A 19102-nucleotide genomic window follows, 5' to 3' on the forward strand; every position below is an offset into this window, starting at 1 on the left:
AAGTATGACAATTGGGTCCTTTTTCCACCACTGGTACACACACAAAAGTGAACAACATGGGGGAGAGGCGTTGTGCCATGAAGTGTTGCTTTATTTGTTTTATGAAACCAGGTTTGCTGTTCACAGTTTTTTTTGTGAGTATGGAAAATGTCTGGGATCTTTTTATTTCAGCTCATGAAACATGGGAACAACACTTTACATGTTAAGTTTATATGTATTTATGTTTTAATGTATATGCCCAACACGTAGAATTGAAAAATAACACCTATCAAAGTATTTCTAAGGTCCAACAAGTATTTGTATACTTCTTTCACAGTGCTGATGAGCAATAACTTTATTAGGACAAGGCTATCCTATCACACTAACACCAATGCAAGGTTTCTTCCGTGCACTAACTGGGCTCCCTCTGGCGTCATCCCAATTACAAGGCATTGTCAAGACGACTAAGTGGTTGAAGGCAAGTTGGCGTCCATTTATCACAGCCAATCATCCTCCGTCATTACAGGCCAATTAAACGCAAGAGGTGTGTGTTGCCGCCACTCCTCTTCTCTTCTTTAAGATAAAAACACTGCTTCCATGACAACAGACACTGGTGAATACACCTGGGCAACAGTGAAACCTCTGCTTTCTTTTTTTTCTCTTTTGAAAACTGTTCCTTTGTCCCTTTTTGTACTTTCAGGTTGCTAGATTTAGCCTGTCTATGTTAGGGACAATAAATAAGTATTGTTATATTCTACAACACCAGAACATAAGGGGTCCCTTGTATAAAGTGGCAGTAAAACCATATGCAGGTAGGCTAGTGTACACATTGTAAGTAGACTGTTACAACTGTTCAATTATTTGAAAAAATAAACGATGGAAATAACAATGCAAATATAGAGCAAGGGGAGTTTAAACAACTTGTTTTTGTAACCTTACACTTAATTCTGTAGAAATGGCAATCAGTCTGTACACAAACATAGATATAACAGTTGTAAGTACCATGTAAAAAATGTCGTTTGACGGCGCCTAAAGGAAATATCACTAACACATGGTAGGGTGTATAACGTGGGAGAAAGAGGAGATATCAGGAACATGTGTAATGAGGGCATAAAAACACACTGGTCACATTGGATTATTGACAGCGGTATTAGTCCTTTTGGGGACACTGTATGTTGGTTAGAGAGTCATAATGCACCCGCCAACCCCCCCATATTCCAGTTATCATATTTGACATTTTCAGAACCTATCATTCCTCATTGCATTAGGGTGAGGGACAGGAGGATTTTCTGTTACCTCAGCAGGAGGATCTTCGGGGCAGTTTTGTCAGCGAAAGGGGGCGTGGATTACCCTAAATCCTAATGTAATGCAGCTGTTAGGATTGCCTGACAACCTTATTTATTTTTTCTATCTTTCTTTGGAGCAGTTTTGCTTCAAAATGATATGATCTAGTCGCAGAAACAATGCCACTAGACTAACAGGGACTCAAACCAACATTGGTGCTGTCACTGCTCCTATCCCGCATTGACAGCTGGGCTACGCGAAGGCTCATCGGTCGAATGCTTTGTGTGATGCGGAGAGCTGCTGAACGTTTTGTGGTGGTATGAAATCGACATTGTGATAAGGACTTTGTTAATCTTTTAATTCAAAACTGAGTTTGAAATTCGACAAGGAGAGATGACGAATCTACTCCCTGGGATAGTCCTGACGTTTTGGATATTTTTAGAGGTGAGCAACCCTTTTATAGTTGGCAATAGCCGATGTTGTCTAACGGGCGTTTATGGGATAACGCTCTACCTTTTGGATAAAAGTATGATTTTAATTATGGTGGTAAAGATACCATTATGATGAGAATATTATGGTTTATTGTGAATTTGTCATGGTGGATATATTCAACAATATTTTACGATGATATACAGTGTAGGCTACAGTATGATGCAATTTGGCTATCCCTTTGTCTTTCTGGCCATTCCTCCGTAACAAAACTGAATTCTTCATGCATGTAATATTGACCAAGTCGAGATGGAAATGGTTACAAAGAAATTATTTTATTCCTGTACAACCATAAGTGATACTGTCTGGGTTCCTAACTTTATCATGGCCCTTTCAATATTTCTCTCTTTTTCTTTAACAGTTGGAGACGGTGTAGGCTTACAAACTCATGAGCTACACATTTGTATGAGAAACATACATGTGGAATTGCCCTCTTGAACCACTGAAAATCACAATGAAAGATTGTTGGAAGACTGTTTGAAAATGACAATTTCACCACTTTATTTATCATTTTCCTTCAGAAATGAACAATTTTGAATGTTTTTCTAATGATCTGCCATGACCTAGTATAACATCTTCTGTGTGCGTGGACTATCATAACACTGCAAGAAATCTGTTTTGGTTTCTGTCATCTATTGTTTCCATGACAATAGATCTTCACCTTTTTGAATTATGCCAAGTCAGTTGAACCTTGTATCTGTGCAGGATATCATGCTGTCCAATGTACTTGGCTCCTATGGATGCTCATGCCCTATAATATTTAATTTCAGTCATGTTATTAAAGTAACAACTAATGTATAAGGTTTAGGGCAAGTTTAGTCCATGCTTAATCAGTAACATACCATTTGGCACAAACATGCATTCACACAAACAGACACTAATGTTCACTCTACAAAGACACGCTGAAGTTCAAGCAATTACAAGTTATACCATGTCCGCCAACCTACTTTCACCCACCACCAATCTACTACGCAATAAGTGTAAAATTGCAGCATAAGAAATTAATGATTCCCATTGAAATGCTGTCTGTCTTTGATTTAATAAAGTGAATAAATCAAGTAGGGAAAAGCCTCTTGCCTAGCACAGACTGGAATAACTAAGCTTTGCTTGGTCCTGAAGAATCCAGAATATTGGTGTGCTCAACTCAATTGTCAAAAGTCCTTGGGTGCATAGTTGGAAAGGCATATCAGTTGATGTGCTTGGTAATGGACACCTTTCGAGAGGGGGAGAGAGACTGGCTATTCATTTTAAAGCGGCAGGTTAGTTTTAGATTAACCTAGCCTGGCCAGCTCACTAAAACACAGTAACATGTAACCAGAAGCTTCTGTGGAGATGGAGGTGTAATGTACGGTTCTGTGGAGGGTTCAGCGACCCTGTGAGACCGGAGTCTGCCTCTCCATGCTGGAAGGCCAGAAGGTCACTGTCCCCCCGGGGTGCGGCTGCATTCACTTCCCTAACGCTCTCTGGCGCTAAGCTAGCAGCTCTGTGACTGGGAGAGAGCTGGATAAGAGCTTTAGCATGGACTGCCTTCCCTAACGCTCTCTGGCGCTAAGCTAGCAGCTCTGTGACTGGGAGAGAGCTGGATAAGAGCTTTAGCATGGACTGCCTTCCCTAACGCTCTCTGGCGCTAAGCTAGCAGCTCTGTGACTGGGAGAGAGCTGGATAAGAGCTTTAGCATGGACTGACTTCCCTAACGCTCTCTGGCGCTAAGCTAGCAGCTCTGTGACTGGGAGAGAGCTGGATAAGAGCTTTAGCATGGACTGCCTTCCCTAACGCTCTCTGGCGCTAAGCTAGCAGCTCTGTGACTGGGAGAGAGCTGGATAAGAGCTTTAGCATGGACTGCCTTCCCTAACGCTCTCTGGCGCTAAGCTAGCAGCTCTGTGACTGGGAGAGAGCTGGATAAGAGCTTTAGCATGGACTGACTTCCCTAACGCTCTCTGGCGCTAAGCTAGCAGCTCTGTGACTGGGAGAGAGCTGGATAAGAGCTTTAGCATGCACTGCCTTCCCTACAGGCTCCTCTTTTTGTAGGCCTTATTATGTTTCTGTGAACTTTTGCTAACGCACTGAGTTGACTCAGCAGAAATCGAGTATGAGATGTTTATCTTATAGCCAAAAAGCATAATAACCTACAGTGTTGGGCTCTTTGTTACTTTGGATTCCAATAGATAGGCGATACTGTATATCTTCACAACCCGACTACCAGAATAGTATTGGACGGAGGAGACCCCACTAGATCTTATTTCAAAATGAGTGTTCCTTGTGAGGGGATTTTACCTCTTGTACAAAAGATCTATATTGACCAGACCTACCCAGAGGTATTAGGATAAGTTCTGGGTTAACACCCTGTTAACACCACTGCTTCAGCTAGCTTCCACTGTCACATTACCAAACTATCTTCCGCTCTTTTGAACACAGTCTGTCAATCAAGTAAGGAGCTTTTTAAAAGACTAGGTCTACTATCCATGGGGGGAACCCTCAATGGGGAATTGTCTTGAATTGTGGCGGGCCAGTTTTTGATGTTTACTTGGCGATCGGTTGAGGAATTGTTTTGTCGGCTGCATGACCAGAGGGGTTCGGTCTGTGCTTGGACGATATGATGTATGACCCAGCTACAGGACAATGACACGATAGGACTAATGAATGACTGGTCGGATTAAAACAGCAGCAGTTTAAAATCATTTGGTAATCGTATATATCGTTTGGATGTAAATTAGCTTTGTGATCCTCTGATGGATTTCCCCACTTTACGTTACATAAAACCAGCCGACGTGGGGGGTGCTGTCCGGTGGCCTGCGTCAACTGTGAGTGAATAAAATCTCTGCAGTATTTTATCACTTTTAAAAGGCTTCATATGGCTGAGGCTGGATGTAAAGAGACAGGTATAGTCCTAAACCAGGTCCTCCCAAAACCCCGGCCCATCTGGGACAAAACCCAGCAGCACGCCACAGTTTGCTGTTGTATAACGGTCACTCACTCGGTTGTCCCTTCGGCCAAAGAGAAAAGACAACAGCCGTCCAAGCAACTGACGCGCTTCGGGTCTTCAGAGAATACATTAGAGGGACAATTTAACATGCTCGCAAACTCCCCATGCTTTAACTGAGCATGTGGGGTGGGAAAGTTGTGGTCTTTGTGGTTGGCCTGGGTATCTGGGGGTCTCTCAGCTCCTGAGCTATTACATGGCAGTGTCACAGTGGGGAGTTTGGTCCCACAAACGGGCTGGCTGGCTGGTTGATCCAACCATGGCGGCCCTCTTCCTGCCAGGGCTTCCCTGCCAGGGTGTCCCCGTATTGTCCATTCTTCCCAACAGCCAACCCGCCGACAAATGCTCAATTGTATGGCCCTAGTCTTGAGTCCCAACCTCCTCAATGACTGTCTCCCTTCTCTGGTGGTGAGAGCTAGGAAACATCCTATGGTTGTGTTAATGGGTAGAACCAATGATTTACACTGAACAAAAATATATAAACGCAAAATGTAAAGTGTTGGTCCCATGTTTCATGAGCTGAAATAAAAGATTGCCGACATTTTCCATACGCACAAAAGGGAGGATAGATTCTACATTTGCCCGGCATTTTAGCTATCGATGTGACGTTTGGCGGCGCCTAATCTGTCAGTTCTGTACCTGAGTGGCATTGTGGGTGGAATGAGCGAGCTCGACCTGGCAAGCAGAGCGCGAAACACGTGAGAAAATAAAACTTGGTAGTCGGCCTGGAAATTAATTTGCAAGACCAATATATGTTTCAAAAACATATTTGATCCTCTTATTTTAATTCAAGTACTTTTCAAGTACCAACTTGAGAAAATGTCAGATTTTTAAGGTATTCCAGTACTTGAATTTCAGAGTGCCAAATTCAAGTACTTTTAAGCACCCCAAGCACCTCGTGCGAACCCTGGGGCGTGGTGTATAGTGTGGGGGAAGGTAGGGTGGGGTGGTGTTGTGTATGGTAGTGTAGTGTTCTCTCAAATCTTTTGCACAAATTTGTTTCCATCCCTGTTAGTGAGCATTTCTCCTTTGCCAAGATAATCCATCCACCAGACAGGTGTGGCATATCAAGAAGATGATTTAAACAGCATGATCATTACACCCCAGGGTCTTGACCTGACTGCAGTTCTGTGTCGTAACCGACTTCAGTGGGCAAATGCTCACCTTCGATGGCCACTGGCACACTGGAGAAGTGTGCGCCAAACAGATAAATCCTGGTTTAAACTGTACCGGGCAGATGGCACCTAAAACTCTCACAAACATTTACAGATGTACAATTGAGAGCATCCTGTCGGGCTGTATCACCGCCTGGTATGGCGTCGTGTGGGCGAGCTATTTGCTGATGTCAACGTTGTGAACAGAGTGCCCCATGGTGGTGGTGGGGTTATGGTAAGGGCAGGCATAAGCTACGGACAACGAACACAATTGCATTTTATCGACAGCAGTCTGAATGCACAGAGATACCGTGATGAGATCCTGAGGCCCATTGTCGTTCCCTTCATCCTCCGCCATCACCTCATGTTTCAGCATGATAATGCACGGCCCCAAGTCGCAAGGATCTGTACACAATTCCTGGAAGCTAAAAATGTCCCAGTTCTTCCATGGCCTGCATACTCAACAGACATGTCACCCATTGAGAACGTTTGGGATGCTCTGGATCTGGATGTTCCAGTTCCCGCCAATATCCAGCAACTTCGCACAGCCATTGAAGAGGAGTGGCACAACATTCCACAGGCCACAATCAACAGCCTGATCAACTCTATGCGAAGGAGATTGTTGCGCTGCATGAGGCAAATGGTGGTCACACCAGATACTGACTGGTTTTCTGATCCACACCCCTACCTTTTTGTTAAGGTATCTGTGACCAGCAGATGCATATTTTGTATTCCCAGTCATGTGAAATCCTTAGATGAGGGCCTAATTTATTTATTTAAATTGACTGATTTCTTTGAGCCGTAAATCAGTAAAATCATTGAAATTGTTGTGTTTTTATTTTTGTTGAGTGTGTGTGTGTGTGTGTGTGTGTGTGTGTGTGTGTGTGTGTGTGTAAACCCTGTATTGTAGAGGCTTTGAAGCCACCGGTCGTCCATAATGGCACTCCTGTGCAGAAGCAGTCCTCCATAGGAATGAATGGAATTCTACAGTATTTCAATTAAATGTTTCAGGGACAAAATTAGCTTATAATTTAAAAAAATATATGCGTTAAGGTGTCTAATAGAATAAACATGGCAAAAACAAAATGTAGACACGATGCATTTCTATAGCTTTCAAAATACCTTTTACAATGGAGGCGCGGTGGCTTCATAACAGCGCCCCCTTTTCACTCATCTAGTGGGTTCGATCCCCGGGACCACCCATACGTAAAAATGTATGCACACATGACTGTAAGTCGCTTTGGATAAAAGCGTCTGCTAAATGTCTATTATTATTATTATTATTATTATTGGGTAGAACCCCCATCCGGTCATACAGTCTGCACTGTGGGAGAAATGGTCTGTCCAATGTCAGGTCATATAGTCTGCACTGTGGGAGAAGTGGTCCGTCCAATGTCAGGTCATATAGTCTGCACTGTGGGAGAAGTGGTATGTCCAATGTCAGGTCATATAGTCTGCACTGTGGGAGAAGTGGTCTGTCCGATGTCAGGTCATATAGTCTGCACTGTGGGAGAAGTGGTCTGTCCGATGTCAGGTCATATAGTCTGCACTGTGGGAGAAGTGGTCTGTCCAATGTCAGGTCATACAGTCTGCACTGTGGGAGAAATGGTGGGAGGGAGTATATTATTTTGAATTGTATTCTGTAAAGAGCAAATGCATGGACTGATTTATATATTATAATTTCTTTGCAGTGCGTAGAGGCCAAGAAGTACTGCTGGTATTTTGAAGGCGGATACCCCATCTACTTTATGTAAGTACCACCTGCCACAATATGTATTGTACATTGCCTATTTTATGATATTGTGAAAGGTAACAAGCTACATACCGCCAAATAATGGTGTCTTTATGAATAACAATCATTTTATTGGATTAACATTTCTGTTCAGATGAACCATAGTGTCTGAGGCAACACAAATGTCTTTGTCAAGGCTTACCATACATATGTGTGAGACTGTTTCACCTGTTAATGTCACAGTCCAGCGGCCATCTTGCATTCCTCCGACCGGGGCCTAAACCCACGCAAACCAGAAACCGTGGATAGATGGCAGCATTCGCGCAAAACTGAAAGCGCGAACCACTGCAAGGCGACTGGGAATATGGCCGAATACAAACAGTGTAGTTATTCCCTCCATAAGGCAATCAAACAGGCAAAACATCAGTATAGAGACAAAGTGGAGTCGCAATTCAACGGTTTAGACACGACGTATGTGGCAGGGTCTACAGACAATCACGGACTACAAAAGGAAAACCAGCCACGTCGCCGACACCGACGTCTTGCTTCCAGACAAGCTAAACATCTTCTTCGCCCGCTTTGAGGATAACACAGTGCCACCGACGAGGCCCGCTACCAAGGACTGTGGCCTCTCCTTCTCCGTGGCCGACGTGAGTAAGACATCTAAGCGTGTTAACCCTCGCAAGGCTGCCAGCCCAGACGGCCCTGGGTCTGAACCCCGCCCTCTGCAACTGGGTCCTGGACTTCCTGACGGGTCACCCCCAGGTGGTGAAGGTAGGAAACAACACCTCCACTTCGCTGATCCTCAACACATGGGCCCCACAAGGGTGCGTGCTCAGCACCCTCCTGTACTCCCTGCTCACCCACAACTGCATGGCCAAGCACGCCTCCAACTCAATCATCAAGTTTGCAGACGACACAACCGTAGGAGGCCTGATTACCAACAATGACGAGACCGCCTACAGGGAAGAGTTGAGGGCCCTGGGAGAGTGGTGCCAGGAAAATAACCTCTCACTCAACGTCAACAAAACAAAGGAGCTGATCGTGGAAACAGCAGAGGGACCACGCCCCTATCCACATCGACGGGACCGCAGTGGAGAAGGTAGAAATCTTCATGTTCCTTGGCGTACACATCACTGACTATATGAAATGGTCCACCCACGCAGACAGTGTGGTGAAGAAGGCGCAACAGAGCCTCTTCAACCTCAGGAGGCTGAAGAAATTTGCCTTGGCACCTAAAACTCACACAAACATTTACAGATGTACAATTGAGAGCATCCTGTCGGGCTGTATCACCGCCTGGTACGGCAACTGCAGGGCTCTCCAGAGGGTGGTGCGGTCTGCCCAACGCATCACCGGGGGCAAACTACCTGCCCTCCCAGGACACTTTCAGCACCCGATGTCACCGGAAGGCCAAAAATATAATCAAGGACAACAACCACCCGAGCCACGGCCTGTTCACCCCGCTATCATCCAGAAGGCGAGGTCCGTACAGGTGCATCAAAGCTGAGACTGAAAAACAGCTTCTATCTCAAGGCCATCAGACTGTTAAATATCCATCACTAGGCGGCTTCCACCCGGTTACGTAACCCTGCACCTTAGAGGCTGCTGTCCCATATACATAGACATGGAATCACTGGCCACTTTAATAATGGAACACTAGTCACTTTAATAATGTTTACATATTTTTGCTTTACTCATCTCATATGTATATACTGTATTATATTCTACTGTATTCTATTCTACTGTATTCTTGTCTATGCCACTCTGACATTGCTCGTCCTAATATTTGTATATTTATTAATTCCATTCTTTTACTTTTAGATTTGTGTGAATTGTTAGATAATACTGCACTGTTGGAGCTAGAAACACAAGGCAATACCCTGCTATCTGTCTCCACCCTCTGTCTCCACTATCTGTCTCCACTATCTGTCTATACCCTGCTATCTGTCTCCTCTATCTGTCTCCACTATCTGTCTCCACCCTCTGTCTATACCCTGCTATCTGTCTCCACTATCTGTCTCCACTATCTGTCTCCACCCTCTGTCTATACCCTACTATCTGTCTCCACTATCTGTCTCCACCCTCTGTCTATACCCCTGCTATCTATCTGTCTCCACCCTCTGTCTATACCCCTGCTATCTGTCTCCACTATCTGTCTCCACCCTCTGTCTCCACCCTATGTCTATACCCCTGCTATCTGTCTCCGCTATCTGTCTCCACTATCTGTCTCCACCCTCTGTCTATACCCTGCTATCTGTCTCCACTATCTGTCTCCACTATCTGTCTCCACCCTCTGTCTATACCCTGCTATCTGTCTCCACTATCTGTCTCCACTATCTGTCTCCACCCTCTGTCTATACCCTGCTATCTGTCTCCACTATCTGTCTCCACTATCTGTCTCCACCCTCTGTCTATACCCTACTATCTGTCTCCACTATCTGTCTCCACTATCTGTCTCCACCCTCTGTCTATACCCCTGCTATCTATCTGTCTCCACCCTCTGTCTATACCCCTGCTATCTGTCTCCACTATCTGTCTCCACCCTCTGTCTCCACCCTATGTCTATACCCCTGCTATCTGTATCCACTATCTGTCTCCACCCTCTGTCTCCACCCTATGTCTATACCCCTGCTATCTGTCTCCACTATCTGTCTCCACCCTCTGTCTCCACCCTCTGTCTATACCCCTGCTATCTGTCTCCACTATCTGTCTCCACCCTCTGTCTATACCCCTGCTATGTATCCACTATCTGTCTCCACCCTCTGTCTCCACCCTCTGTCTATACCCTACTATCTGTCTCCACCCTCTGTCTCCATCCTCTGTCTATACCCCTGCTATGTCTCCACTATCTGTCTCCACCCTCTGTCTATACCCTGCTATCTGTCTCCACCCTCTGTCTATACCCCTGCTATCTATCTGTCTCCACCCTCTGTCTATACCCCTACTATCTGTCTCCACCCTCTGTCTATACCCCTGCTATCTGTCTCCACTATCTGTCTCCACTATCTGTCTCCACCCTCTGTCTATACCCCTACTATCTGTCTCCACCTTCTGTCTATACCCCTGCTATCTGTCTCCACCCTCTGTCTATACCCCTGCTATCTGTCTCCACCCTCTGTCTATACCCCTGCTATCTGTCTATACCCTCTGTCTATACCCCTGCTATCTGTCTCCACTCTCTGTCTATACCCCTGCTATCTGTCTCCACTATCTGTCTCCACTATCTATCTCCACCCTCTGTCTATACCCCTGCTATCTGTATCCACCCTCTGTCTATACCCCTGCTATCTGTCTCCACCCTCTGTCTATACCCCTACTATCTGTCTCCACCCTCTGTCTATACCCCTACTATCTGTCTGTCTCCACCCTCTGTCTATACCCTCTGTCTATACCCCTGCTATCTGTCTCCACCCTCTGTCTATACCCCTGCTATCTGTCTCCACCCTCTGTCTATACCCCTGCTATCTGTCTCCACCCTCTGTCTATACCCTCTGTCTATACCCCTGCTATCTGTCTCCACCCTCTGTCTATACCCCTGCTATCTGTCTCCACCCTCTGTCTATACCCCTGCTATCTGTCTCCACCCTCTGTCTATACCCCTGCTATCTGTCTCCACCCTCTGTCTATACCCCTGCTATCTATCTGTCTCCACCCTCTGTCTATACCCCTACTATCTGTCTCCACCCTCTGTCTATACCCCTGCTATCTGTCTCCACCCTCTGTCTATACCCCTGCTATCTGTATCCACCCTCTGTCTATACCCCTGCTATCTGTCTCCACCCTCTGTCTATACCCCTGCTATCTGTCTCCCTCTCTACGTTTCCTGCTGTACTGTCAAAAATTATAACAATCCTTTAAAAAACAGGCCAGAGACCAGAGGACTATATCTACTGTAAGCACCGGCGTTCAGATTTTTTACATGAGGAAACCGTGGGTGAATCAGATCATGCATCCAAGCTTTTTGATGTCCAATGGTGTCTATGGGTGAAGGGGGGCCAGTCTTAAATTCCCAGCCCTGGGTAGAGTGCAGTTCATCAGGGGCCCCCATAGCTCCTGATTTAATGCACAGGCCTCTGACTACATGCTACGGAAGGGATTCCCCTCGCCCACAGCCAAACGCCAGAGCTTTGTGCTCAGGGTTTAAAAGATGCAGGTTCCCCCTAGGGGAGGAGTTTACTGAGCAGGAACCAATTATAAATAGCACAGTGTTTTTCTGGGGCCTGGAGTAATAAGCGTTGGATTTTCATTTGCATCCACCCCGCCGTAGCGCTAATCATCTCATCTGGATTTAATGCCCCCCGACCACGGCGAGCATGATGTTCGGGGACGTATCGTGCCTTAGCCCATGCCTGGAAAAGATGATGTGGCGGATAGAATGGGGCAGGGTTTTGTACAGTGGCGATGCAATGAGGGGCTTTTGAGGTATCAGTTTGAGAGGAGCAAAAGCAGGAGTCTGACCTCTGACCTCCCTTTCCCATCACTCCTTCATATACACACACGTGCCTGCTCATTGCTCAGCCCCACTGCAGCCAAAACTTTTTTTGCTAGGAACGTTCAGAGGATGATGTGGCGATGGCGGCTCCCTGTTGCTCCCTGATATCAACCCTAATGTCCCGATGACTGCCACATTTCTCTCCCACTGTCAGGGAAAATGCTAGTTGCCTATTGTGTGTGTGACTATTGCAGACACCCAACTCGCCCACTTCTCTCAAGCCGTCAGCGTTTATAGTAGGTGAGTTGCCATGTCTCTCACGTGTTTACTGGAGACATTATTAAAACATACGGTCCTGGCCTGTGGCCACCGTCCACTGATGACGCACACTTGAGTTAACTCTGTCACACATCAATGTGATTACTAACCGTTTCGGATTAGAATTATCAGTCAATGAAAGTATTTTTTTTCTGATTCAGCGTTAGATCTTCCCTCCCGCGGTCCCACTCCTCCCTCCCTGTCTCCTTCCCTCATTCCCGAGTGGCGCAGCGGTCTAAGGCACTGCATCTCAGTGCTTGAGGCATCACTACAGACCCTGATTAGATTCCTGGCTGCATCACAATCCGGCCGTGATTGGGAGTCCCATAGGGCGGCGCACAATTGGCCCAGCGTCGTCCAGGTTTGGCTGGGGTAGGCCGTCATTGTAAATAACAATTTGTTCTTAACTGACTTGCCTAGTTAAATACAACAACAAAAAATCAGATGAAACATTTGTGTTAGGGTAAAATCCAGGGTGTCATGATTAGAGGACCTTGGCTCGGCCGCACCAGCTCGTAAATCACTTATCTCCCGTTCCCCTCGTTTCTCTTATGAACTGAAGCTTGGGTCTATTCCGAATAATATCTGTCCAAAGGCAGCAGCGGGAGGCAACAAAGTGAACTTAGTTTTTGTTTACACAGCAGGTGTTCCTCAGAGAGGGGCATGAAGAATACAGGTGAGAGGCTGAGTTTGTTCAGAATGGGAGTCTGCCGGAGTGGTTATATAGGGTCAGAATAGGAGTCTGTTAGACAGGTAACTCTTTATCCACAATATAGCAGGGGGTGTAAAGCCATAACACTTACGTTTTTCCAGCAGCAGACTATGAGCGATAATGTCAAAAGCCACACTGAAGTCTAACAAAACAGCACCCCACAATCTTTTGATCATACTTTTCTTTCAGCCAATCATCAGTCAGTGCTGTGCTTGTTGAATGTCCTTCCCTATAAGCGTGCTGAAAGTCTGTTGTCAATTTGTTTACTGTAAATAGCATTGTATCTGGTCAAACACCATTTTTTCCAAAAGTTTACTAAGGGTTGGTAATTTGAGCCAGTAAAGGGGGCTTTACTATTCTTGGGTAGCAGAATGACTTTTCTAGTAGACTTCTTCTAACGAAACCATACCTCCACACCCACAGCTTGTTGACCAAACTGGCTCCAGAAGTGAATTATGGGAATACTTTGCTTACAGGGCAGAGGAGGGCTAGCCCACCGACAAAACTAAGCAAAAGGTGTTACAAAGCAGTGCACTGCAAGGGAGGTTTAGTTCCAGAAACTACAAACTATTTTACACATGACATTTGCATTGTAATGTTATTCTACTGACTACCTTAATTATTTTTGATTGACAGTGGCACGAACATATATTCAGCATTATAATTCACTCATAACTTGACAGCAATATATTTAGACTACTTCGCGTTTGTCTGCGCTTGCTAGCAGTAGCCAGCCAGCAGCCGTAGGCAGAGCATTGCACCATGGGAAGTGAAATGCACTCTGGGAATCATAGTATGCTGTGTAAAATCTGGATTTCTATGGTGTGTGGACTATTGCAATATAGAAGCTTCAGTGTTCTGTCATTTTGGAACTAAACTATTCCTTTAATACATTAAATTATTTAGCTGTAATGAATCATAGATCTAATGAATGTCATTTGACCCAATATTATATAGATGAGCAAATGAACCCAGATTAATCCGTTGGGAGTGCCAGATGGTGAAGCGTGATTCATCACTCCAGAGTCCAATGGTGGCGAGCTTTACACCACTCCAACCGATGCTTGGCATTACATGTGATCTTAGGCTGCTCGGCCATGGAAACCCATTTCATGAAGCTCCAGACGAACAGTTATTGTGGTGACGTTGCTTCCAGAGGCAGTTTGGAACTCTGTAGTGAGTGTTGCAACCGAGGACAGACGATTTTTACACGCTTCAGCACTCGGCGGTCCCGTTCTGTGAGCTTGTGTGGCCTACCACTTCACGGCTGAGCTGTTGTTGCTGCTAGACGTTTCCACTTCACAATAAAAGCACTTACATTTACCCAGGGCAGCTCTAGCAGGGCAGAAATTTGATGAACTGACTTGTTGGAAAGGTGGCATCCTATGACGGTGACACGTTGAAAGTCTCACTGAGCTCTTCAGTAAGGCCATTCTACTGCCAATGTTTGTCTATGGAGATTGCATGGCTATGTACACACAATACCCCATAATGACAAAGCAAAAACATGTTTTGATAAATATTTGCAAATAAAAAAACGGAAATATCACATTTACATAAGTATTCAGACCCTTCACTCAGTACTTTGTTGAAGCACCTTTGGCAGCGATTACAGCCTCAAGTCTTCTTGGGTATGATGCTACAAGGTTGGTATTTGGGGAGTTTCTTCCATTCTTCTCTGCAGATCCTCTCAAGCGCTGTCAGGTTGGATGGGGAGCGTCACTGCACAGCTATTTTCAGGTCTCTCCAGAGATGTTCGACCGAGGTTCAAGTCCGGGCTCTGGCTGGGCCACTCAAGGACATTCAGAGGCTTGTCCCGAAGCCACTCCTGTGTTGTTTTGGCTGTGTGCTTAGGGTCATTGTCCTGTTGGAAGGTAAACCTTCCCCCCAGTCTGAGGTCCTGAGCACTCTGGAGCAGGTTTTCATCAAGGAACGCTCTGTACTTTGCTCTGTTATTTTTTCCCTCAAACCTGACTAGTCTCCCAGTCTCTGCCGCAGAAAAACGTCCCCACAGCATGATGCTGCCACCACCATGCTTCACCGTAGAGATGGTGCCAGGTTTCCGCCAGATGTGACGCTTGGCATTCAGGCCAAAGAGTTAAATCTTGGTTTTATCAGACCAGAGAATATTGTTTCTCATGGTCTGAGAATCTTTAGGTGCCTTTTGACAAACTCCAAGTGGGCTGTCATGTGCCTTTTTACTGAGGAGTGGCTTCCATCTGGCCACTCTACCATAAAGGGCTGATTGGTGGAATACTGCAGAGATGATTGTCCTTCTGGAAGGTTTTCCCATCTCCACAGAGGAACTCTAGAGCTCCGTCAGAGTGACCATCGGGTTCTTGGTCACCTCCCTGACCAAGGCCCTTCTCCCCCGATTGCTCAGTTTGGCCGGGCGGCCAGTTCTAGGAAGAGTCTTGGTGGGTCCAAATTTCTTCCATTTTAAGAATGTTTGAGGCCACTGTGTTCTTGGGGACCTTCAATGCTGCATAAATGTTTTGGTACCCTTCCCCAGATCTGTGCCTCGACATCAAAACTATGAAATAGCACATATGGAATCATGTAGTACCCAAAAACGTGTTAAACAAATCAAAATATATTTTATATTTGAGGTTCTCCAAAGTAGCTGCCTTGATGACAGCTATGCACACTCTTGGCATTTTTTGATTTAACTAACACTTTCTTTGGATACTACATGATTCCATATGTGTTATTTCATAGTTTTGATGTCTTCACTATTATTCTAAAATGTAGAAAATAGTACAAATAAAGAAAAACCTTGAATGAGTAGGTGTGTCCAAACGTTTGACTGGTACTGTATATTGACAAAAAATATATATGGGGAATTGGAAATGATGCAGACAATTACATTGATGTAAGCTACAATCTATCAGCAATATTAAAGCTGATCTACCCCCTATAAAAAAATACACCCAGTCACTACAAGGTGACAGGCGTCCTTCCTAACTTGGTTGCCAGCGAGGAAGGAAACCGCACAGGGATTTTACCAAGAGGCCAATGGTGACTTTTTAAAACAGTTTAATGTCTGTGATAGGAGAAAACTGAGGATGGATCAACAACATTGTAGTTACTCCACAATACTAACCTAATTGACAGAGTGAAAAGAAGGAAGCGTGTACAGAATACATATATTCTGTTTGCAGTAAGACGCTAAAGAAAAATGTGGCAAAAAAATTCACTGTCCTGAATACAATGCGTCATGTTTGGGGCAAACACAACACATCACTGAGTACCACTCCATATTTTCAAGCATGGTGGTGGCTGCATCATGTTATGGGCATGCTTATCATTGGCAAGGACTAGGGACTTCTTTATGATAAAAAGCACAGGCAAAATCCTAGAGGCAAACCTGGTTCAGTCTGCTTTCCAACACACTGGGCGACAAATTCACCTTTTCAGCAGGACTATAACCTAAAACACAAGGCCAAATGTACATTGGAACTGCTTACCAAGACGACGTTGGAACTGCTTACCAAGACGACGTTGGAACTGCTTACCAAGACGACGTTGGAACTGCTTACCAAGACGACGTTGGAACTGCTTACCAAGACGACGTTGAATGATCCTGAGTAGCCTAGTTACAGTTTTGACTTAAACCGTCTGGAAAATCTATGGCAAGACTTATAAATTGCTGTCTGGCAATGATCAACAACCAACTTGACAGAGCTTGGGGAATTTAAAAAAGAATGTGCAAAGATTGTACAATCCAGGTGTGCAAAGCTCTTAGAGAATAGCCCAGAAAGACTCACAGCTGTAATCGCTGCCAAATGTGAATACTTATGTAAATGAGATTTCTGTATTTCATTTTCAATACATTTTGTAAACATTTATTTTTTAGTTTATTTAACTGTGTCATTATGGGGTATTGTGTGTAGGTGGGTGATATTGTTTTTATAAAAAATTAATAAAATAAAAATAATAAAAAAATATTCAGGCTATAACACAAGAAGGTGTATCATCTGTGAATGTGTGAAGTGAACATGGGTATCTAATAAAGACAATTTAATTTAAGATGCTGTGCTAGGGCCTACAGTGTACTTGGATGAGTACCAGTAATGTTACCCACAGGAGTTTAGCAAAATCAATTTAGGACAAGAAGGATATCATACATTATGCATGTGTTACCTCTGTCTCCGGAAATGGGTTTATTTTTGTTCCTGTGTAACTGAGTCTTAACAAACAAACCCAGTATCCCTACAGAGGGAGCAAGGTGACATGTCATGGGCCTGGGCGTGGCATCATGGTACAGACAGACCGTACAGTGTCTCACTCAAACCCAAGGACAGAATTTAACATCTGTACCGGACTATATCATTACTATAACCTATTCTAATAGATTAGATGTGTGTATGTGTATATATATTTATATATAATATATATATATATTTTTTTTACCCAATTGGTAGTTAGTCTTGTCGCATCACTGCAACTCCTGTACGGACTCGGGAGAGGCGAAGGTCGAGAGCCATGCGTCCTCCGAAACACGACCCCGCCAAGCCGCACTGCTTCTTGACACACTGCTCGCTTAACCCGGAAGCCAGCCGCACCAATGTGTCGGAGGAAACCCTGTACAGCTGGCGATCAAGGTCAGCTTGCAGGCGCCCGGCCAGCCACAAGGAGTCGCTAGAGCACGATGTGACAAGGACATCCCAGCCGGCCAAACCCTCCCCTAACCCGGACGACGCTGGGTTATTGTGTGCCGCCTCATGGGTCTCCCAGTCGCGGCCGGCTGCGACACAGCCCGGGATCGAACCCTGGTCTGTAGCGACGCCCCTAGCACTAGCGATGCAGTGCCTTAGACCGCTGCGCCACTCGGGAGACCTTAATAGATTTTGATTCTTAACCAAATAAATTGTAAGCAAACGTTTCAGTTCTTAAAATTGTTCTGTGTACTTTGGTACTTTATAATGTATTGACACTTGTCTGTGATTCTTATAAGTGCTATCCAAAGCCACTATCCACTATCCAGACCCTATGCTGTAAATAGAATGTAGTACCCCACATCTTTGGAAAAAGGCCAGTGGAGGAACCCATCGAAAGCCTTACAGAGCAAGGTTTAGATCCATGATTAGACGAAACGGCGTCACTGGCCGCCCCCAGGCGCATTTGTTATTGTTTTTGTTTTGAGGAAATTAGCATTCAGCATCGCGGTAAAAAAATTTCGGAGTAAATACTCTGAAAAACAGTGTTCGTTGTTTTGAAGTAACGTCTTTGTTATAATATAGCAAACAGACGTGGCAGTTTCACTATATGAATTGCAGCTTTAAAGGGACATTACAGTCTGAAAACAAGCGGTCTCTCAGGCCATCGGTTATGTAGATCCAGCTGTATGGGTCGACCCCAAATTACTGAAAAAGATGAGCACTGCAAATCTGGAAATAACATGGTGCTCAGCATTTCTATTAATTTTTGGATTGTGGTATAGGCCTGTAGCTGTATAGAGATGGATGTGGACTCATTTCGACATTAAACTACTCTCGCTGTGGTCTTCAGTTGAAAGGTTCCATCTCTGTGCAAAATCCTTCAATTTAGCAGGTCATTCCATTTGGCTCTGGTAATGTCATTGTCAGTGGCTGTCTCTTACATGGCTCATTGACTATGTTAATGTCTTCTCTGGACATTTTATCTCGCTGGTCCTTAATGTCCTTTTTTTTTAATGTGTTGAAATGAACTGGAAAGTATTACACTTTTTTAGACTGGTTAAGAATTTCAAAGCTCATTTGGCAATGTTAGATAATGTACTGCAGTATCCTTGACATAAAACGTAGAAGGATTTTCTTTCTGTTTTATCAACTTTTCATTTTTCCAAATACTTAGATTTTTTATTTTTTTCAGCGGTAAGATCTTTACTCCTGGCTTCACTTTGATGACTGTCCTGAGTCCCAAATGGCACCATATTCCCTCTGGCGGCAGGTAGCTTAGTGGTTAAGAGCGTTGTGCCAGTAACCGAAAGGTCGTTGGTTCTAATCCCTGAGCCGACTAGGTGAAAAATCTGTCGATG

General features: G+C 44.7%; 1 protein-coding gene across 1 annotated transcript in view; it reads left to right on the forward strand.

Moving 5' to 3' along the window:
• Positions 1 to 1656: 1656 nt before the first annotated feature.
• LOC311108931 (WW domain binding protein VOPP1-like) overlaps positions 1657 to 19102 on the forward strand; it is a gene marked incomplete at both ends in the record, with an annotated part of 40060 nt that continues 22614 nt past the window's right edge. Inside the window, 2 exons of the mRNA XM_084151705.1 lie at positions 1657 to 1707; positions 7578 to 7636. Of these exons, the coding sequence (XP_084007831.1) occupies positions 1657 to 1707; positions 7578 to 7636 (110 nt within the window). The remainder of the gene's footprint in view (positions 1708 to 7577; positions 7637 to 19102) is intronic.

The sequence above is a fragment of the Coregonus lavaretus genome, assembly GCF_964263955.1.
Source record: "Coregonus lavaretus genome assembly, chromosome: 34".
NCBI lineage: Eukaryota > Metazoa > Chordata > Actinopteri > Salmoniformes > Salmonidae > Coregonus > Coregonus lavaretus.